This window comes from Elaeis guineensis, chromosome 5, assembly GCF_000442705.2.
Source record: "Elaeis guineensis isolate ETL-2024a chromosome 5, EG11, whole genome shotgun sequence".
In the NCBI taxonomy this organism is placed as follows: domain Eukaryota; kingdom Viridiplantae; phylum Streptophyta; class Magnoliopsida; order Arecales; family Arecaceae; genus Elaeis; species Elaeis guineensis.
Genome location: NC_025997.2, coordinates 128,777,446 through 128,800,948, shown reverse-complemented (window position 1 = coordinate 128,800,948; position 23,503 = coordinate 128,777,446). Strand labels below are relative to the sequence as shown.

The window sequence follows — 23,503 nt, the reverse complement described above, 5'->3', positions numbered from 1 at the left end:
CCCATCCATTGTGGATGGGAATTTGATTTTTGGAAGTGCCCCTGCCACCAACGAATCTGTTGATAGAAAGAGCAAAACAAGACGTATCAAATAATTTTTCCCCCATGTAGTAGGCTCACATAGCATGAACATAGATATACACAAACTGCATTGTTTCATTGCTTTTTTGGCTGGTCTTATATACTTGTGTGCATTGCCTGTCATATAGAATAAAAAGGATGAGAGGTATCCTTTATAGCGCAGGTATCTGAGCGAGGGCAAACAAATATATGAGAATAGTCAGCAAAAAAAAAAAAAAAAAAAAAAAAAAGGAACTTTCAACATTCCCATCAGCTTATTTGCTTTTTTTTTTTTTCTCTCTCCTAACAAAAAAATAATCCTTCATTCGCTAGTGTTTGTTTTCCTTTTTATAGGTTATGGATTTGGAAGGCAAAATTGTCTAACATGTGCAGAAATATAGGACTTCAGAAAACTCCATATCAAAAGAGGAAAAGGAAGCGGAATAAGGGGAGCGTGCAGCTTCATGCTTTGAGGCAGGTGCGGAGATACGGAGGGCTGCCATTGGCTCTTACCATGTATAAGAATGAAAATGTTTATTTGAACAGAAATCTGAATGGTGGCGTACATCTTTTTTTTTAAGAAACTTACAACTCAACAAGTATTTTAGAAAGCCTAAACATATATACCAAAACTTTTGGAGAGATATTCGTCCTTCCATTGAAGGGGTAAGTTATTCCACAGGACAGATTTTTTCATAAGTGAAGGACGTAAGTACATGCATCGATTTTTACAATCAATTGTATAAATACAAAATCGTAATACAAGGAGATAAGGTTTTTCGTCTTTAAAACAATTCTATTCCATCGATAGTTTCGTGGGATAAAACTAGCCGGACAAGACTACGTTTCGGACTTCCAAGAACAAAACGAACAAAAGTCTTACGCCTAGAAGGTTGCCTCGTGCCCAGAAACTTAGCACGTCTCGCTACATAACAAAAGCCTGATTAATTAAAGGGCCCCAGTCAGTATAGCATTTTGACAGACTCGATCTAAAGGATGCTGTCATAACATTTATGGACTCGTAATTGTGGTTGTCTTCAGATTTATCAATTTACTTGATATTGCATAATAATAACAAAGTAAGAACAAGAACTACGTCAAGCCGCACCCTGCATTTCAAAAGATCGAGAATTCTACCTTTCTGGTGGTGAAAGGGGAGCAAACCAGGCAACCAAGCAAAGCAGCAAGAATAGAACGTAGATGGCCGAGCGTTCAGATTGCAGTTCTCCATAATTCAAACAGACAGATGAAGCAACACTGCTTCATGCAGAAATTGCAATGAATAATACATCATACGCTTGATGAAAGTATGACCATCCAGAAAGTTAATGCCAGCAATGGAAGATGAATCAAGAATGAAACATCAAACTTAACCGAATACCAAAGCAAACAATTAGTATTTTGTATGCCATAAACCCAAGCATAGTACTAAATAGGATTGCTAATTCAAAAATCAAATGACAAAATTGGATCCCAAAGAGAGTCACTTAAACAGAATAACCTAATCTATGCCTTAATTGCATACTTCCTCATTGGGAAGTACATCTCCTTTTTCTTCTGGCGTTCGGTCTTCAATGAAGCCTGCAGTCAGAAGAAAAGAACTGTTAGTGCATGAAGATAGAAGTTCGCTGTATAAATGATCATTACATCCACGAGTTTAAAGAACATGAGGAATGATACATGAATCAGAGTTCTACCATCAGCTTTAGGTTTGGAGAGCTTTTACACAAGGTGATGTCTGCGATGAAAATGACTCAGCTGCCCTTCAAGGGTCACATAATATACGCTAATGGAATATATTTAGGTGCGAACAGCTTAAAAAATGTGAGAAAGTGTTGTTCTGAAATTGCGTTCTTACATAACAAACTTTAAAACATCAAGCCTGTGAAGCAAGATATTGATGCCATGGTACTCTCATTTTGTTTTAGAAATTCAATGGAGCTCCCTTGAACAGGGATAATTCTAACTAGATACACCAAATAAATTCATATCAAAAAGTAATATTACTTCATCTACTTGACAGACTCGTGTTTCTGTCAGTCTTTCCTTCAATAGCCTAGCATATATTTTGGCGCTCCATTTGTTGCATTAAAAAAAGGGGTCAAAATCAAAGCATATAGGGGAGAGATTCACAAAAAGAAGAAGAAGAAGAAAAGAAGAGAAAGAAAGCAAAAGGGGGCCAGGGGGCACAGTGGGGGGAGCGGGGGATGCCTCTTTGGGACAGGACTTTGTTCCTATTAAGATACATGTAACTGCTACAGAAAATACTCAAATATGTTGTTCATACAGACTTGCCTGATCAGATATTGACTATCGATAAATTATTAATGTGATGATAAAACCCAACCACAGCTGCCTAATAATAACTAACAATGACAAACCCATGCTGCTAATCAGCATGTAATGTTTGGACATGAGCCCAATTATATAGTGGCATAAGCGTTAAGCAGTTTTTCATAGTACATAGATCAGAGAACACATCATTGAAATATCTTCAAATTTGAAGTCATTAAAATATCTATTCTCAGCATTCCAAACCTCAGTTGCCAAAATAAGGAACAGGTGCAGAAGGGGGATGGGGAAGCAAGGCAGAGGGGTTGTGAAGGGAAGCAGGTATCTTAGAATCACTTGAGCTAAAGAAGCACCTAGAAGGGGGGGTGGGGAATCAACTTTCTAGGGAGTTTCCTCAGTGGATATTGCCCTTGCTTGAAGGATCATACCACTAAGTTTCTAACTTTATTGCAGCCGTCGAAAGAGGAGGAACTGCGACTATGAAATAACAATATAGTGCAATAGTTTCCATGAGAACAGTTACAGAGAAAACAGCCATAAAAGGCATTTTGGAATTTAATTGGTTGGGTGCAATCAGGAATCAGGAAGTTTGCCTAATGGATTCTTAAAGCAAAAGCTTGAGATGAACAGTGTAGATATTGTTACCAGCCACAAAAAAGCTGCTGTAACAATTAATCATAATTAAAATAGAAAATGGTATTGCTTTCAATATGTTCAAAGAAAATTGTAAGAGATCCCTCTGCTTACAGGAGCTTAACTCCTCATGAGAACGGATGTGATCCTCTCTCTCTCAGCAAAACAGCAACTGCTACAAACCCATTTTGAGTTTAATGAGCATCCTAACTTGAAAGCTAATACGTATTCAATGGAAGGTCCATCTCAACTGACTTAATAATGTTAAAAGCATCAAAGGAATCTTTAATTATCAAAAATTGTGATCATTGAATATGCTATATAGTAATAGCTCATTAACGAAGCATTAACAGAAAGGTTATATCCTGAAACTGCAAATACCTATACATTGGTATGTGTGCACTCGAAGATAAGAGCATGCTGTCATGATCTTTATCTTTAAACTTTGCTCCTCGTCTTTTCTTGGGCTCTAATTCACTTCTCTAGGTACCAAAACCATTTGGCTTTGGTAATTTCTCAATAAAGCTTAAGAACACAATGCCAACAACACTGCACCTATAATTTGTGCCTAGATCTCCTTAATGCATGAATCAAAGCATTAATTAAGGGTTCAAACACTTGTTTCTGTCAAAGAAGTGGCTAGTTACAAATAGCTGATTTTCTTTAAGATATTAAAGATTTCTATGCAGCTTAAACAATTTCGATGCTCAAGACATCCATCAAGCAACTGCAAAAGCACCCTACTCCCTCTTGAACTCCATTCTATTTTTTCCATAATATTACTTAATTTAATTGAAAAGCTAGCATTTAACATGAAGAATAACCGTGATGGAAAACATGACCAGACACTGATTGATTTAATGCTTCAACCTATAATCCAAGTATTTCTCAAAGAAAAAGACTGTATCTATCACCTTGTAGTTTGAAGCCTTGAAATGGAGAAAGATACATGGCCAGGCAGCGCTTGACGAGAGTGGTTGGAATAAATATTGTAGAGTTTGACTGATACTTACATAAGCATGCAAGAATGCAGTAATCAAGGGAATTGTTAACAAATGTCCTTGATACTACTGTTAGAATCCTATCATTGTTGCAGTTAGCGGCACACTTTAATATAATTAAGCACTAAAATATTCAATGTCATGTTATATTATATTCCATCGACCCACCACCTGCATCTCTAAGTCAATCACAACCTGAAGATATACATTTCACAGAACAGTTTCACTTTGTCGAGCAAAGGGTTATATCAACGAGGGAACACTAGCTGATACATATAAGGAGTAAGACAATCACAACACAACACCGACTGACCCTCATGCTTTTCTTAGATTAAACCTCCAGTTGGGATGACTCAATGAGTAATCCCAAATAACTGATGTGGAAAAAAGGTGTGAAATATCGAGCACTTGAGAATGTTTTAGGCATCAAGATTTCTTAAGATACAGCAAAGATAGATGCTATTTTTGAGCAATGAAATGGCGCCCCATATTACAATCATTTAAGGGCACCTATAACGCCAGATCTGTACTCATCAGGCTTAAATACTTTATCTTTTGATCCAACGCTATCATCCACATAGGGTTACCAATTTATTTCTTCAAAAGTCAATGCAAAGCAGAAGTAAGAACTTGGGGAAAAAAAAAAAAAGGCATGCAATCAAGAACTAATAGAATCAAAAAGAGATTTTTTTTTTTTGATCTTTTTATAAGAAAAAGAGGAGATTTGAGAAACGAAAGAAAGAAAGAAGAAGGGTAATGACCTGGTGCTTGGTGAGTCGGCGGCGAATGGCGCGAGTCTTTTTGGGGCGGAGATCGAGCGGCTGGTACTTCTTCTTCTTGTACGCCTCCCTCAGCACCTCCTTCTGCTTCTGAGAGATCACAGTCAGCACCCGCGCGATCGAGAGCCTCACCACCTTGCTGCAAAACCAGAAACAAACGCCGTGAGCGCCTTCCAATGGAAATCAAACGCTTAGATGGAAAGGAAACAGGAGCTTACATCTTGGATAGCTTGTTGGGGGCGCCGCCGGTGACCTTGGCGACGCGGAGGAGGGCGAGCTCCGCCTTGAGGTCCTTCAGCTGGTTCAACAGATCCGCTTTAGACTTTCCCCGTAGCTCGTGGACCTTAATCCTCGCTGCCATGAGAAGAAGAAGGAGGAGGTGAGCAAGAAGGAGAGCGAAGGGATCCAAGGGAATGGAGATCAAGTGCTTACCCATTGGAAGCGGATCGAGATCTTTTCTGCTCTACTCTCCCTCGGCTCGGGCAAGACGAAATGGCGGCAGGGGTCCCAAAGGTAGAGAAGAGCTCTTAAAAACCCTAGTCGTATGGAGACAGCTAGAAAAACCCTAAATTCTGTGATGGGCTTGCGATTTAAGTGGGCTTTTTTATGTCAAAACACCAAGCCTATGGTTATATATTGTGAGTGGGATGGATTTGGGGGCCCATTGACCTACCTGCTGGCCACCTAACTAGTTTGGAAAACCAGACGGGCAATTCTTTAGATAACTGTTATCCTCAATAGCTAAACCAGTGCCAGGATAAAGCGGGATAAGTTGGGTTAAAACTTAATTTGTGTATGGATAAAATAATTTTACCCCATAAACATTGCCTGGTAGTCTAGTACCACGGTGCAATTGATACTATGATGAATATTTTTCTGTTGAAGATGACAGAAACGTCCATGTTTTTTTATTACCTTTTCGTTACTGAAGGATTAGGTTGCAAAAGGATTATTAGGTTTGCTGTGGGTAGGATTTATTCAAGCGAGATTTGAACTATAGAAATATAAATTTTGTCCGGGTGTATTTGGGTGGAGAGCCCTACAAAGAACTCAGCGCAGGTGGTCTATCGCAGAACTAATGCAAGCTTTCGAATCCAACCAAGCCTAATATCCGATTAAACATTTTGGACCGAGCCCAACCCGTCCCAGATTACAGATCGAGTTGGGTGGGACTTAAGTGTCTGTGGCCCAGGTTGCATTCCTGCTGGCCTGCTAGTAGAGCCCAACCCAAGTAGATCTATGTAGTTACGACCCATTTATGGCAACCTGCAGCAGATGGGGTTGGAGAGTTTGAAACCAGGTACCTTTTAATACTTTCAAAAAGTTCTATGGCAACTCCTACATAATATTATCTTTATTTTTTTTGCACGAGATTTAAAACAAAAGTCTAAAAAAATTTTTTGAAACCTCACATGACTGGCATGTGAAAGAGAAAGCCAGACTGCGAATGGGGTCTGCTTCTTTTTTCCATAGAAGCTTATAACCCATTGCAAATTACTTCAAAATAGATTTGAAATTCTTTGCTAGAGTTGGAGATGTAGAAGAAGAGGATTAAAGGAGAAGAGGAAGGAGAGATGAAAAAATTTAAAAAAGATTAAAAATAAAAATAATAAAAAATGATAGATTTAGAAAGAAACTTCATGAAATCGGAATTATCAGATGTTCATAAGATTTGTTTGATAGCTTATAATGCACGCTATATACAAAATATAGTTTTTTAAATTATTTTAATTATTTTTAAATATATATATAATAGATATAATAAAATACATAAATAAAATTAAATATTGTTTGAAAAAAATTGCATCCCATGCATTAAATGCGGTTATAAGCTAATTAATTTATAATTTAGTTTAATAGTTAACTAATATTATACAAATAGTTAATTAAAAAATAATAAGTATCAATAAAAAAATAGAAGTTAATCTAATTATTTAATTATAATTATAAAAATTTTATACTTAAATTAAAATAATGACTAATAAAATCTAATAGTATATGATTAATAATATATATAAAAATATATATAAACAGCCATAGAAAGTTCCTCTTCGAGAGAGCGATTGGATCTCTTGGCTCTTCTCTCGGGTTCTCTTTGGCTTTTCCTCAAGCAGGCGGTGGTGATGATGGTAGGTGTTGTGGAAGACAAAGAGAAGGCTGTAGAGAATGATAGGGAACCAATACTGAAGGGAGGAGGGCTTGGGCAAGGGTGGCCAGCGGGCAAGTGCGACAACTTATGTGGATGTCTTATAAGATCTTTGGGTCAGATATTGAACAACTCCGGTGATACTTCATCAAAATCTTGGAGTTTCCAGAGGAGAAGATGAAGGAGGAGAGGGGTAAATGGGAGAGGATCTCCGTCTTGATTTGAAGCTTGGCCAGTGGGTTCCTATAGATTGGATTGCTAGGGACTTCAAGGTGAAGAGCAAGCTCCCAAACGAGGTTAAATCCTTCTCTCTAGTGGAAGATCACCTCCTCTTCTATTTCAAATTGGAGTCCAACGCTATACTTCGGTAGATTACTTCAAAAGGGCTTGACCGTTTTGAAGTGAGCCCAGAGCCTAGGGCCTGTGAAGCGATCAGGTGGGACTATGGAGCCCATTTCAAGGCCCAATACATCAGAGGCTCGTCCTTCGCCTTTTGTTAGGGCTCTTGTTGCTGATGGTGGGGCTCTCGTTGCTATAGAAAAGATGGTGCAGTTTGATGATGAGGCTACGACCCCGGCATCAGGTAAGGACGTGGCAACTGGTCCTGATCGATCTCTGGTGGCTGCTCGCTGCTCTAGGAAGCTTTTGCTGTCACCCTCGGATGCGGGCGTGCATACGGTAGGGTTGACTGGCCAGTCAGAGGGGGCAGTTTCGGCCACACAATAGTGCCAGGATGGTTGGGTCGTTGATGAAGCATTGGACGGCGGTGATAGATTCCCTCTAGTGCTTGCCCCAGGATCTAATTCGGATGGCTCTATCCTTGCTTTTGAGGGGCATGAAAGCAGGTCTGGACCAAAATTGGTGGGGTGTATACCTGCTCTTCATAGGCCGATCAAAGGAGAGGTGAAGGACCATGCCATGGCCATTGCATGGCTGCGAGCGGTTTTAAGAAAGATCGAAACTGGAGCTTTCGAAGATGGGCATTCAGGAAGCAAGGCGACTCTTCAAGACCATGCACAAGATCCGGCATGGCCCCCCCTAGCTCAATAATGAAGATCTTGGTGTGCAATGTTAGAGGGGCTGGGAAGCCATCTTTCTTCTCCACTTTTAAAAGATTGGTTCACCAACATGATACAGACTTGTGTGTGTTGCTTGAAATTTGGCTATCGGGTAGGAGCTTGGAATGGGTTCGATGATGCCTCCCGCACTCCTAGGATCTTTTGCGATTGAGTCTCAAGGTCTTGTGGGAGGGTTGATTGTTGTGTGGAAAAAAGGGGATATCATTGTGGATGTATTGCATGAGTGCTATCAATAGGTGGTTGTGGTTATTTCTAATGTTAATGGAAGGCCTTGGCTCTTATGCGGTGTCTATGCTAGCATTGATTATAGATCACGAAGAGTGTTATAGGATGAGAATTCCAGAGTGGTCGACCTGGGTCTCCTCTCCTTTATTGCGGGAGATTTCAATTACATTGATAGGCCTCAGAAGAAAAGTGGGGGTAGGCTGTTTTTGGACAACATTGGAATGAAAAAATTCAGAGAGTTCATCTGCCGCAATGGTCTTGTTGATCTTGATTTCTCCAGCTCTAGATTACTTGGTGCAACAATCAGCAAAGTAGTGCTTGGATTTGGGAGTGCATTGATAGAACTTTTGCTATGGTTGAGTGGGTGCAGTGCTTTCCGAGCCACTAGGTTAGCCATCTCCCGAGGATTGTCTTTGATCATAGTCCTATTCTGATCTCCATTGTTACTGATTACTCTTACTGGTCTCCCTTTCGATTTGAAGAATTTTGGATCTCCTACCCCCAATCTTGAGATATTGTTTGGGAGGTATAGAGGTTGCCGATTCGTGGCAATCCTATATATAGGATTTCTTGTAGGTTGGAGATCACGAGGCACAGACTCAGGAGGTGGAACTAGGTAGAGGTCGGTGACATCTTTAGAAGACTTAAGAAGGTTGAGGTATCTATTTCTAACCTTCAGACTAGGGAGGATATAGAGGGAGGGCTCTCTGCTGATGATCTTACTATCCTGAGGGCCAGACGTGCACTTTATCATTCTCTACTTAGATAGCAAGAGGTCTTCTAAGGCCAAAAGTTTAGAGTTCAGTGGTTAAGGGAGAGAGATAGGAATACCCGCTTCTTTCACCAGTCTACTATTATAAGGAAGCAAAGGAATCAGATCCGTGCATCAAGGGCTTCCGATGGGCGTTGGCTCGATAGTACCAATGAGGTGAGGCAAGAGATCCTTAGCTTCTTTCGATCGAGATGGTTTGTCCATCTGGATGAGGTTAGGTGGGCTCAACCCCTTTGCCGATCAATCAGATCTCGCTCAAAGAGAATGCCTCCTTGATTGATGTTGTATTCAGAGAGGAGATTCATGGGGCAATCTGGGCTATGGTGGAGGATAAAGCCCCTGATCCTGATGGCTTTCCACTCTTCTTCTTCAGACAGTATTGGGTTATCATCCATGATGAGGTGGTGGAGGCTATTCAACAGTTTTTCACTATCAGATTGATGTCGGATGACTAGAAGAGGACTTTCATCATGCTCATTCCAAAGAGACAGAATGCCATTGAGCCCAGTTACTACAGGCTCATCAGCTTATGTACTACTATGTACAAAATTTGTATCGAGATTTTGGTGGCCAAGTTGAAGCCAATCCTTCCCCATCTAATCAGTCCTGAGGAAGGGACATTTTTTGGGGGTTGTAATATATCTGACAATGTCTTGATTGTGCGAGAATTCATGCATGATCTGCAAAGAGCCCCTATCCGGAGATGTCTTATGACCATCAAACTTAATATGGAGAGGGACTATGACCGGATGTACTGGGCATTCTTTTACCAGGCTTTGGAGGGCTTTGGATTCCATAGATGGATCAGTTGATCAGAGGATGTGTGCATGCTCCATCATTCTCTATCCTAATTAACGACATGCCATTGGATTTCTTTCACTCCTCTGTTGAACTTCACCAAGCTTGTCCTTTGTCTCCCTACCTGTTTATTATATATGTCGATGCCTTATCTCAAGCGTTGCGATTGATGACCATGAGTCAAGTTGTTGATCCTTACATGCCGGCTCCTAGAGTCCAGCCAATTTCGCACCGACTCTTTGCAGATGTTTGCTTGTTGGTGAGCCACACATTAGCCCGAAACGTTGTACCCTTTAGGAGGATTGTGAAGGAGTACTACATCGCTTCTAATCAAAAGGTGAACCTGGTGAAGTCTACTATCTACTTTAGCCCTAAGACCAAAGTTTAGAATAGGCAGACGATCAGAAAGATCCTCCGCATTGTAGAGTATACTAGAGTCCCGCGATGTCTCAGTGCCTCTATTATTGGGCGTCATCTTTGGAGGTCTGATTGTATTGAGCTGGTGGATTTGATTTATGATCATCTGGAGGGTTGACAGTCCAGAGTGATATTGATGATGGCCAGACTTACCCTGATCAGATCAGTCCTCAATGCTATTCATGTGTATCTTCTATCTCATACCATTGCTCCAAGGATTATTCTAGCGAGGCTTGAGCAACAGTTCAGAGATTTTCTATGGGGATCTCGCTCGGGGGGATTAGAGTTCACCTTGTAGCCTGGAATGTGGTGTGCCTACCATTCAACGAGAGGGGACTGGGTGTTCAGTCTCTTCCGATCCAGTATGAGTCTCTGATTGCTCGATATGCTATGAGATTTCTGCTTCATCCTGACAGTCCTTGAAGTACGATGATGCATGCCAGGCATGGCAGGTGGGATAGGATGGATGATATTCATATCAGTCAGAGCAGTTCCAGTATTTGGAAGGAGATATATCGACGTGCTCCTGATGTTTTGGCATAGATGATGTGGCTTCTGGAGGATGGGTAGTCGATTGACCTCTTATAGGATATGTGGTTATCCGACATCCCTCTGAGTCGGTGGCTGACCTTCATTAGCATGGAGATTGGTGACGGAGTTTGGGTGTGTGACCTCTTTCAGTCGCAGGGGAGGAGCTGAAATGCATAGCTGATTGCTAGTTTCTTCGATGAGTAGCTAGCGGAGAGGGTGATGTCGCAGGCAATCTCCATCCAAGAGGGACTAGACGTCAGGGCCTGGCACTCATCGTGCACCTCTAGGGCTATGACCAGAGATCTTTACGAGATCTAAAGGAGCGAGCCGATGAGGATGATGGATGGTACCTAGATTTGGAGGCATCTTTATTCATCCAAGGATGAGTCTGTTTCTATGGAAGGTTACTTAGAGTCGGCTGCTGACCAGAATTCTATTGACAACCAAAGGAATGGACATTCCGACTTCTTGCCCCTTTTGTGGTTTGGTGGATAAACCTTTGAAGCACATTCCATATCCCAAAGCAAGGCAGGTGTGGCATTTGATTACCCCACCTATGATTTGATTTGGGAGAGCGGCCTGTCCAGTCCTTTTTAGAGGACCTGAGACGGACATGGAGTCTAATGCCACTAGACTCATTGGTATCAGAGCAGCTTATGCTGCTTATCATATTTGGCTTGCCCAGAATATGGGAGTCTTTGAAGCGAGTTGGCAGCCAAAGAGATAGATTTTTGAGAGACCCATAGCCCAGGCTGTGAAGATTATGAAGGATTTGCCATCCGATTTGACCTTCGAAACTTGGGACGCTTGGGACTCCCTTCTTCCTCATAGAGTGTGGAAAAGGATTTTCTTCTCCTGAGAGCCCCCACCCCCGACCTTCTTGAAGGTCAATTTTGATGGCAGTGCCGCCAATGAGAGAGACGAAGCAGATTTTGTGATGCGAGGCCCTGACTCTTAGTTTATCGCGATTAGGGGTGTCCAGCTAGTGGAGCCTGCTATGTTTGCTGCTGAGCTGAAGACGCCTGAGAAAGTATTGTCTATGCAAGAATAATCTTTAGGACCGATCGAATAATGTTGGAGGGGGACTCATTGACAATGGTGACCTGACTTCAAAGGCTTCAAGATCATATTGCTGCTTCTCATCCCCTGATGTGCGACATCCAATATTTGCTTTGAGGATGCTCCTCTCATGAGATTCGATACACATATAGCGAGGCGAACAGTGTCATAGACTGGACGGCCTCATCTGTTGCTCACCACTCTTGTAGAGTTGGATTGATTCTTGTCTTTTGCCTTTGTCCTTCCAGGATATTATTATTTCTGATCTTTTGAATTATGTCCACATTAGGATTGTATGAAACAACAACCTTTGATACACACACATTATGAATGAAAAGATAAAGAAATATTATAATTTTATTAAAAAATTAATACAAAATAATTTTATCAATGCTCCATCCATCCATCTTTTATCCTCTCAATTTGAAAGGATAAAAATTTATACACTAAGATGGATAAATATTTTTTTTTTTATCCATCCTCTCATTAACTTTTTGAACCAAATGATGGATGGAGACCATCAATTATTTCAATCCCATTCATCCGTCCTCTTACAACTGCAATTAAACATAGGATAAAGAATGCAGTAATAGCATTTACAGACCCGTAATTGTGGTTGTTTTCAAATTTACCAATTTATTTGATATAGCATCATAATAACAAAGTAAGAACAAGAACTACGCCAAGCCGCACCCTGCATTTCATAAGATCGAGAATTGTGCCTTTCGGTGGTTAAAGGGGGCCAAACCAGGCCACCCAGCAAAGCAGCAAGAATAGAACGTAGACGGCTGAGAGCTCCGAATGCAGTTCTCCATAATTCAAGTAGACAGATAAAGCAACATTGCTTCATGCAGAAATTACAATGAATTACCTCATACACTTGATGGAAGTCGGTGTAGAGCAGAAATCTCCGTGGACAAGTCAATACTAGTATGACCATCCAGAAAGTTAATGCTGGCAAAGGGAGATGAATCAAGAATCAAACATCAAGCTTATCCAAATTCGAGCGCCAACGATTTAGTATTTTGTATGCCATAAACCCAATCATGGTACTAAACAGGAATGCTAATCCATAAAGCAAATGACAAAATTGGATCCCAAATGAGTCACTTAAACAGAATAACCTAATCTAGGCCTTGATTGCATACTTCCTCATTGGGAAGTACATCTCCTTTTTCTTCTCGCGCTCAGTCTTCAATGAAGCCTGCAGTCAGAAGAAAAGAACTGTTAGTGCATGCGGATAGATAAATGATTATTACATCCACAAGTTGAAAGAACATGAGGAATGATAGACGAATCAGAGTTCTACCATCAGTTTTAGATTTGGAGAGCTTTTACACAATGTGATGTCTACGATGAAAATGACTCAGCGTGCCCTTCAGGTGTCATAAACTATATGCTAATTCTCTTTCAATGTCATGGAATATATGTTAGGTACGAACAGCTTAAAAAATGTGAGAGAGAGTGGTTCTGAAATTGCGTTCTTACATACATCAAGCCTGTGAAGCAGGTACTCTCATTTTGTTTTAAAAATTCAAGGGGGCTCTCTTGAACATGGATAATTCTAACTAGATACACCAAATAAATTCATATCAAAGACTAATTACTTCATCTAATTGATAGACACGTTTCTTTCAGTCTTTCCTTCAATAGCCTAGCATATGTTTTGACGCTCAATTTGTTGCAAAAAAAAGGGGCAAAATCAAAGCATACAAGGGAGAGATTCACAAAAACAGAAAAGAAGAAGAAGAAGAAGAGAAGGAGAGCAATAATGGGGCGGGGGGCGGTTGGGGTTGGGGTTTGTGTGGTCAATGATCAGACATTGACCATCGATTCTTGATGTGATGATCAAACCCAACCACAACTGTCTCATAATAACTAACAATGACAAATCCATGCTGCTCATTGGCATGTAAATATTTGAACGTGAGCTCAATTATATAGTAGCATCAGCCTTAAGCAGTTTTTCATGGTACATAAATCAGAGAACACATTATTGAAATATCTTCAAATTTGAAGTCATTAAAATATCTACTCTCAGCATTCAAAACCTCAGTTGCCAAAATAAGGAACGGGTGCAGAAGGGGGAGGGCGAAGCAAGGCGGAGGGGTTGTGAAGGGAAGCAGGTATCTTAGAAACACTTGAGCTAAAGAAGCACCTAGAAGGGGGGTGGGTGGTCAAGTTTCTAAGCAGTTTCCTCAGTCGATATTGCCCTAGAATGAAGGATCATACAGCTAAGGTTCTAACTTTATTGCAGTCATCAAAAGAAAACTGCGACTATGAGATAACAATACAATGCAATAGTTTCCATAAGAACAGTTACCCAGAAAACGGCTATAAAAGGCATTTTGGAATTTAATTGGTTGGGTGCAACCAGGAATCAGGAAGTTTGCTTAATGGACTCCTAAATCAAAAGCTTGGGTTGAACAGTGTAGACATTGTTACCGGTCATGAAAAAGCTGCTGTACCAATTAATCATAATTAAAATAGACAATGGCATTGCTTTCAGGTTGCGTAGCAATCTTGGAAGGTAAAGTGAATTACCTTCAAGATAGATTGTCATTATTAAATTGTCAGTAATGTTGATTACTGCATTTAGTATATGCAGGTAATGTTGCAATAAAATTACTAAAAATCTTGATTGATATGTTTGATATGACAATCAGATTACCGATAATGTGAAATCAAATTTTCAAAATATCCGTAATAATTTTGTCCTAGTGCTCTTCTTTTTCCCTGATGAGAAGTGGCAGGAGTGGTGTGGGTGTGGTGGTGGTGTAGAGATGTGGCAAGCCAGGAGATGTAGGGAACCGCAAGCACTAGAAGGGGGTGGGGAGGGGATGGGCGCATGCAGAGCCGTGAGGGTGATGGGGACAAGCGTGGAGGAGTCATAGATGGGTGGGGGACGAGGGCGGAGGAGCCACGGACAAGCAAAGGGAGATGGTAAAAGATTAGTGCCCTACAAGCCAGTCGCATAAGTAATGCGATGGAACTTTTCTATGTAAACTTCTAACTCATGTAATGACATTGTTTATTTATAAATGAGGCATTTTTTATTCATCATTGTAGCTGCATCTTATTGCATTAAGATTATGATGAACCCCGTAGATTAGAGCAATGGTTTTAGGATCATGAAAAGTTCATGCTAGTGAGACCTAAAATTTCAAAACCTTAATCTTAAACATTCCTAGTCGTAGAAGTATTGAGTTGGGGATGAATATTCCGAATAGACTAGCAAATCCTATGTATACTCGATGGAGAGAATGGCTGATCTTATAAGCCACTTTGTGGGACACTAATACAAAGATGTGAATGCTCATTAGAAAATGAGTTCACTGAATTGATCCGCTGACATGGAGCCTTACTTGTATGTCAAAAAAATGGTTCTCTAAGTGGGAGTTGTGCAAATGATCCTTAAACCTGAAACCACCATAGAATCTTGTGCACATGAATCATATTTTGGTTCATACCCTGGCATGACTTAAAGACATGTATGGGATATTCTGGATATGATGGAATGTATATGGAGATTGTGAGTAGGTCAATAAGAAATCGATTACTCCTAGTAAGAGAAGATGTTATCCTATGTATTCTCATCTTTGGATGACTCAGAAAGTCTTTGGCCAAAGCAGAATAAAGATTGAATAGGATTTCTAATACTTCGTCATTGGAGTCATCATTAATTGATAAAGATTCAATGTGAATATATGTTTGAGTTTGATATAATTTCATACTCATGAACATATTCGAGGTGCAAAGATGATTTGATGTAGCTGCAATAATTTAATAAAAGTCTAGCGCAAGAAATAAAGAAAATCTCAGCAACAATTTAATCCAGAAACATATTAGCAGCATTCATAAGAAGTAAAGACGATAGACCAACAACTGAGATCAATACATCTTAGTTTTGATGTGACAGTCAGAGAGTTTGGTTTCATCGAAAATAAGGATGAACTGTGTGTGTGTATAAGAAGATAAGTGAAAGTGCTATTATCTTCTTAGTTTTATATGTCGATGACATAATACTCATTGGGATTGATATCCCAATATTATAATCGATCAAGACTTGGCTATCAAATAAATTTTTCATGAAAGACTTTGGTGAGGCATCCTATATATTGGATATAAAGATCTATACAGATAGATTTAAAAAGATACTAGGCTTATTTCAATCTCGATACATAGACCTTGTGTTAAAGAGGTAAAACATGGAAGCAAGTAAAAGAGGTTACCTGCATGCAAGTCATAGCATACATCTCTCAAAAAAAATGTATCTTAAGACATCAAAGGAAAGGAAGAGAATGAGTGAAATCCCTAATGCTTCGACTGTGGGATCGATCATGTACGCCATACTATGTACCAGACCTGATGTAGCTTATGCTTTAGGCATAGCTAGCAAATTTCAAGCTGATCTAAAAGAGGATTATTGAAAAGCTGTAAAAAATATTCTTAAGTACCTGAAAAGGACTAAAGATGTTTTTCTTATATTTGGAGGATCAAAATTAAAACTAGAAGGATATACAGACTCTAATTTTCAATCTGATTCAGATGATAACAAATCTATATTAGGATATGTGTTTATCCTGAATGGTGGAGCAGTAAGTTGAAAGAGTTTCAAACAGCAGACTGTAGCTGACTTAACCCCAGAGGCAGAATACATCACTGCTAGTGAAGCCGTCAAGAAAGCTATCTGGACGAAGAAATTTATCACAGAATTAGATGTGATTTTTGATATAGAACGACCAATGCCACTCTATTATGGGCCGTTGCTCAAACCAAAAAATCTAAGTCTCATCAAAAGTCCAAGCACATCCTCAGACGCTTCTATCTCGTTCGAAAAATTATCGAGAGACAAGATGTAGTAATAGAACGAGTCGATACTAAGAACAATATAGTAGACCCTTTCACCAAAACCATACCGCCCAGCTATTTGATCGTCATCTCGATCGTATGGGATTGAGATACAAAGATGATTGACTTTAGTGTAAGTGAGAGATTGAAAAATTAATACCTTACTTGCCAATTGCATAAGTAATGCGATAGAACTTTTCTATATAAAATTTCAACTCATGTAATGACATTGTTTGTTTATAAATGAAGTATTTTTTATTCATCATTGCAGCTGCATCTTATTGCATTAAGATTATGATGAACCCCACAGATTAGGACAATGATTTTAGGATCATGAATAGTCCATGTCAGTGAGACCTAAAATCCAAAAATCCTAATCTTAAACATTCCTAGTCATATGAGTATTGAGTTGGGAATCAATGCTCCGGATAGACTAGCACATCTTATGTATGCTCAATGGAGAGGGTGGCTGATTTTATAAGACACTTATGTGGGACACTAATATAAGAATGTGGGTGCTCATTAAGAAATGAGTTCACTGAATTGACCCACCGACATGGAGCCTTACTTGCATGTCAAAAAGATAGTTTTCTAAATGGGAGTTGTGCAAGTGATCCTTAGACCTAAGACCATTATGGAATCTTGTGCATATGAATCCATGTTTTGGTTCATACCTAGATATGACTTAAAGACATATATGGAATGTTCTGGATATGGTAGTATGTGTATGGAGATTACAAGTCGGCCAATAAGAAATCGATCACTCTTAATAAGAAAAGATGTCATCCTATGCATTCTCATCTCTAAATGACTTAGAAAGTCTTTGGTCAAAGAAGAAAGAATATTAGATAGGATTTGTAATACTTCATCATTGGAGTCATCACTAATTGATGGAGAATCAATATGAAGGTATTTGAGTTTGATATGATTCTATACTCATGAATATATTTGGAGTGTAGAAATGATCAAAGGATTGAATTGTAAAGTAACTTGCTGCTGAAAAGCATATTTGGTATTTCTATCAAATTCTACATCTTCTGGATAGTCATAATACGTTGCTAAACATCAATCTTGACTTGTAGGTTTAATTGAATTAAAGTGTTTAATTCGATCTTCAATTAGAAAAAATTCTAATTGTTGAACTTGGATCGATGCGATTTGAACCTTAATCGATTAGAGAGATTCTAATCAAATTAGGCCAACTTGCATATGGACCTACTGCTGATTAGATGTGAAACTCAATAGGTCATAGATATAAAAAAATTGATGAAAAACTCATTTGATATGGTTGATTAAAATTTTGGATCCAATCAGATTACCGATAAGCATACTAGTACATGTGGAAACCCTAGCTCCTTGAATCGAATGCATTTTTTATTCGAATCTTGCTATTTGATCAAACCAAATTGAGCCAAGGCTGAATTTAGATTTGGATCAGGATGTAGCAGCTATTGGACGGTGCCACATAGCCTTATCAACGCCAACAGATAAGAGTCCCAGGGGCTTGGGACTCTTGGCACTAAATTGAAAAGGGGCGCACACCCTCTCTATTTTTGGCATGCAAAAGGATCAGAGTCCTTCTGCTTTGGGTCTCAGACCCATGTGGCATTTTGATCAGCCCTCCATCTTCTTTGGTACTTATTTTAAAGTCTTAATTGGCTTTAGAATGGCCGTGAGACTCCTTGAAGTGTTGGCACGGGCGCAGGTGATCTGCAGATCGCACGAAAGGATGCTTGAAGTGTGCTTTTGCTTTAAGCAGAAGGAGCCCCTTATCCTCTGGCCATTTGAATTCAGATTCAAATGGGCTTGCCACATGGCAAAACCAAAGGCCATCTGATTTCAAATGGGATGCCAAATGCATCCTTCTTTTTTCTCACGCATGCGAGGAAAACAAGTGGAACCACGTATCATTTCCGATAAGTCCTGCTTGAAGACTCTTTGTTTTTTGATACGCTCTTTCAGATGGGGCGCGGCTTCTCATCTGGCGCCCCCTCTCATCCTATTTTAAAGGGGACGGCAGATGGGTTAAGGTATTCAAACAAGTTCCATTCCACTTGCTATTTCCCTCTCCTACAACTCTAGTTCTTAAGACAAGATCTTATTCTTTTAAGACAAGCCTACTTCTATTAGGACAAAGGTTTAGGAAGTCTTAAAGGAGGAGTTTAAAGCCTAAAAGAGGTTTCGAGAGGTTCAAACTCGGTTCTGAAGAAGGGTTTGATCAAATTCAAAGCAAAAGAATTCTTAGTGCAACAATTCTTCAGCAAAGTGTAAAAAGAGCACTGTCCTTGGATCAATTTCTGTGTGGAGTACTATTGGAGGGCAGACACTTGTATGCCTGTGAAAATTATTAGCATATACAAGTATTCTTCTTATCCTGTTTATTTATTTTTATGCCTTGATTTATATTATCAAGGGATTCTGGGCTTTAGGGTTTCGGCGTTAGGTGTTCTTAATAAAAATTTTTGCAACACCTTGACCTTCCGCTGTGCAACCCATAACTCTACAGACGGAGGAGCTGCAGGCGGAGGGCACATGCGAGGGGGGTGGGGGGAGGAGGGGGGTGGGTTGAGCGATGGGTTTCATATGATTTTTTTTTAGGAATAATTTTATCCAAAATTTTTGTTGCAATATTACCAAATAAGTAATAATCTGGATAGCCACCCCTTCCCAAGGCAATCTGTATTACCACTCAGAAAGCACATCAAACATAGTAATCCAATGGGTCCACTTTAAATTGCTAGCAATTTGGATAGATTGCCAACTACCGCAACCTCAATATGTTCAAAGAAAATTGTAAGAGATCTCTCTGCCTGTAGGAGCTTGACTCCTCATGAGAATGGATGTGATCTTCTCTCTCGGCAAAACAGCAACCGCCACACCCATTTTCAGTTTAATGAGCATCCCAACTTGAAAGCTAATGCGTATTCAATGGAATGTCCATATCTCAAATGACTTAATAATGTTAAAAGCATCAAAGGAATCTTAAATTATCAAAAATTGTGATCATTGAACATGCCCAAGTAATAGCTCAATAACGAATCATTAATCATTAACAGAAAAGGTTATGTCCAGAAACAGCAAATACCTATACATCGGTATGTGTGCACTTGAACATAACAGCATGCTGTCAAGATCTTTATCTTTAAACTTTGCTCCTTGTCACCTGATTTTCTTGGGCTCTAATTCACTTTTCTCTAGGTACTAAAACCATTTGCCTTTTGCAATTTCTCAATAAAGCTTAAGAATACAATGCCAACAACACTGCACCGATAAGTTGTGTCTAGATCTCTTTAACACATGATATCAAAGCATTAATTAAGGGTTCAAACACTTGTTTCTGTCAAAGAAGTGGCTAGTTACAAATGACTGATTTTCTTCAAGATATTAAAGATTTCTATGCAGCTTAAACAATTTCGATGCTCAAGACACCCATCAAGCAACTGCAAAAGCACCCTTCTCCCTCTTGAACTCCATTCTATTTTTCCATAATATTACTTAATTTAATTGAAAAGCTAGCATCTAACATGAAGAATAACCGTGATGGAAAACATGACCAGACACTGATTGATTTAATGCTTCAACCTATAATCCGAGTATTTCTCAAAGAAAAAGACTGTATCTATCACCTTATACTTTTCTTTTGACGCAACGCTATCATCCACATGGGGTTACAAATTTATTTCTTCAAAAGTCAATGCAAAGCAGAAGTATCCATGCCATAATAAAACAAAATCTCGATAACTTGTAAAAAAAAAAAAGGCATCCGATCAAGAACTGATAGAATCAAAAGAAAATTTTTTTGATTTTTTTTATAAGAAAAAGAGGAGATTTGAGAAACGAAAGAGAGAGAAGAAGGGTAATGACCTGGTGCTTGGTGAGTCGGCGGCGAATGGCGCGAGTCTTTTTGGGGCGGAGATCGAGCGGCTGGTACTTCTTCTTCTTGTACGCCTCCCGCAGCACCTCCTTCTGCTTCTGAGAGATCACCGTCAGCACCCGCGCGATCGAGAGCCTCACCACTTTGCTGCAAAACCAGAAACAAACGCCGTGAGCGCCTTCCAATGGAGATCAAACGCTTAGATGGAAAGGAAACAGGAGCTTACATCTTGGATAGCTTGTTGGGGGCGCCGCCGGTGACCTTGGCGACGCGGAGGAGGGCGAGCTCCGCCTTGAGGTCCTTCAGCTGGTTCAACAGATCCGCCTTAGACTTCCCCCGTAGCTCGTGGACCTTAATCCTCGCTGCCATGAGAAGAAGAAGGAGGAGGTGAGCGAGAACGAGAGCGAATGGATCCAAGGGAATCAGGAAAAGGGAATGGAGATCAAGTCCTTACCCATTGGAAGCGGATCGAGATCTCTTCTGCCCTACTCTCCCTCGGCTCGGGCGAGACGAAATGGCGGCAGGGTTCCCAAAGGTAGAAAAGTCGTATAGAGACAGGTAGGAAAACCCTAAATTCTGTGATGGGCTTGGGATTAACTGGGCTCTTTTATTTCAAAACACCAGCCTATTGTTATATTGAGAAATTCTTTGTGCACTGCGGATGGCAACGCCGTCCGCAGTGATGGCTCACGCATAGAGTTGGAGTGCAGCACGTATATATATATATTTTTTTTTTCTTTCGGCTCTGTGTGTGAGCCAACCATCGTAGATAATGAGTGTGGTTTCGCACCACCCACGGTGCACAAAAAATTTCATTTGTTATTTTGAGTGGGTTGGATTTGGAGTCCATTGGCCTGCCTGCTGGGCCACTTAACTAGTTTGGAAAATCAGACGTAATTTTTAGATAACTTTTCGTTATCCTCACTTTTGATTCTGTACATGAGCCAATCATCCTAGATAATGAGTGTGATTCCGCACCACCCATGGTGCACAAAAAATTTCATTTGTTATTTTGAGTGGGTTGGATTTGGAGTCCATTGGCCTACCTGCTGGGCCACCTAACTAGTTTGGAAAACCAGACGCAATTTTTAGATAACTTTTCGTTATCCTCAACAGCTAAACCAGTGCCAGGATAAAGCGGGATAAGATGGGTTAAAACTTAATTTGTGTTTGGATAACATAATTTTAGCCCATAAACATTACCTAGTAGTCTACTACCACGGTGTAGTTGACAGTATGATGAATATTTTTCTGTTGAAAATGTCAGAAACGTCCATGTTTTTTGATAACCTTTTCGTTACTGAATGATTAGGTTGCAAAAAGGATTATTAGGTTTGCTGGGGGTACGATTTATTCAAGTGAGATTTGAGCTACAGAAATATAAATTTATTACGACCAACTCTCTATCGTCTATCATCGAGAACGAACATCTGTAAAATAATATCCATGCAAACCGAATTTGTGTCCAACGGAGACCCCCCGATACCTAAATCAGAGAGAAAAGTTGATGAATAGGAGTTGAATGTAAGCAATAGTAGAAATTTGGCCTTGAGTTGGCTTACCAGTCCTGTTTCTCTTATCCCATTTTATAGATGAGGTTTTCGTAACCATCGAACGTGGTTCCGTATTTATGACGCTAAATCATCGGATCATAATCGCGTAGTGAATCATTAATTTCCACTGATCGCGCCGTGCTATGCGGTCGATAACTGTTCGTGATGGTTATAGTATGTTGAGCAGATTAGCCGACTATATGTCAGTAGAATCGATCATATGTCGGTAGAATCCATGAGCAACAGTCAGCAATTAGTTCTGTTATATCGATGGTCTAAGTCGTCCGCTGTCGATCAGTAGTAGTCGAATCATTAGTCGATCAGCCGACAATAGGTCGGTGTAGTTCGCTCAATTGGTCAGTTGAGAGTAGCGTCGGCCTGCTTGGTCGATGTTCAATCGGTAGTCGCTTTCAGGGTCATATCTGTTTGTGGGGCCAGAGTCAAGTGTCGGTCGGTCTGCGCTGGAGATCGATCGGTTTATAGGGATCGGTCGTCTATCCCAATAGTTGCCCCCAACTTCTGAGTCCAATGATGAGTCACCGCGTGCATCGCCACGTGGTCAGTTGCCTTGGACGAAAATAGTTGTTGTCTGTCATGTCAAATCCTGACTCTGCCACCATATTCTCTGGAGTACGGCCGATCAACCACTTTATCGTCTTTGAGCTGTCGTATCAGCAGAAAGATTTGGTGTCAAGCATCGTTTGCGGAAGGTGAGCCGACACCAGACGTTATATCGGGAAGGTGAACCGACATCGTGCAATTTGATTTTGGCATGTAGATTTCCGTCACGTGTCGGGATGTTATTGGGTCGGAGCTGTACACATGGATGGAGGTGATGTGGTTTAATCTGGTGCAGATGCATCGAACCGTCGAATCGATGATGGATCCAGATGCTACCACGTGTCATCATCCGACGTAGTCTCGATCTGACTGCTTTCATTCGGGCCGTTAGGCATTCCTCTATATAAAGGACTGCTGTCAGTCAGGTATCCATCCCTCATTTTATCTCTTCTGGTGGGAGAGCTTTGCCAGAGAGCTACTTTCATGCGAAAACATTCTTTGTTGTTTTCTCTTTGAGTTCCTTTGGATTTTTGATAGTTCTTCCAATAGGTGAGATTCCTACAGGGGGTGGTTGGTCGGAGGTTCCGACCAACGACTCCCTATCAGGCCCGAGAGTTTTCTTATTCTCGAGTCCGATTGTTGGTCGGTTTCGGAAGTGACATTGCGCTTCAGACCGATGTCAGCTTTTCACTCTTGATGCCGATGGTGGGGTCAACGACTCGTTACCGTATATCTCGCATCCCTATCTCAGCTGCACGGTCAAGGTCATCTTCTGTGGTGGACGAAAATCTGAAGCCCTAATTTAGCTCTTATACGAGGAGGGTGTGGTCGTCGATCGGATGAGACCCTCTCTATTTTCGTAGGAGTAGGTCA

General features: G+C 40.3%; 2 protein-coding genes across 3 annotated transcripts; both read right to left on the bottom strand.

Annotated features, from left to right (window-relative positions):
• Window positions 1–1,397: 1,397 nt before the first annotated feature.
• Window positions 1,398–5,356, bottom strand: LOC105045751 (large ribosomal subunit protein uL29). 2 transcript variants are annotated; one of them, XM_010924134.4, is made up of 4 exons: window positions 5,197–5,355; window positions 4,983–5,118; window positions 4,747–4,903; window positions 1,398–1,640 (listed from the first exon to the last, which is right to left on the bottom strand). In XM_010924134.4, the coding sequence occupies exons 1-4, from the start codon at window positions 5,198–5,200 to the stop codon at window positions 1,566–1,568; spliced, it is 372 nt and encodes a 123-aa protein (XP_010922436.1). In that variant the 5' UTR covers window positions 5,201–5,355; the 3' UTR covers window positions 1,398–1,565. The 2 variants fall into 2 exon arrangements, with proteins under 2 accessions (XP_010922436.1, XP_073114635.1); XM_073258534.1 differs by lacking the exon at window positions 1,398–1,640 and adding an exon at window positions 1,750–1,797 and having other exon boundaries at window positions 5,197–5,356.
• A 7,403-nt stretch (window positions 5,357–12,759) lies between these two features.
• LOC105045750 (large ribosomal subunit protein uL29) lies at window positions 12,760–21,111 on the bottom strand. The gene is made up of 4 exons (XM_010924133.4): window positions 20,971–21,111; window positions 20,743–20,878; window positions 20,507–20,663; window positions 12,760–12,995 (listed from the first exon to the last, which is right to left on the bottom strand). The coding sequence occupies exons 1-4, from the start codon at window positions 20,972–20,974 to the stop codon at window positions 12,921–12,923; spliced, it is 372 nt and encodes a 123-aa protein (XP_010922435.1). The 5' UTR covers window positions 20,975–21,111; the 3' UTR covers window positions 12,760–12,920.
• Window positions 21,112–23,503: the final 2,392 nt, after the last annotated feature.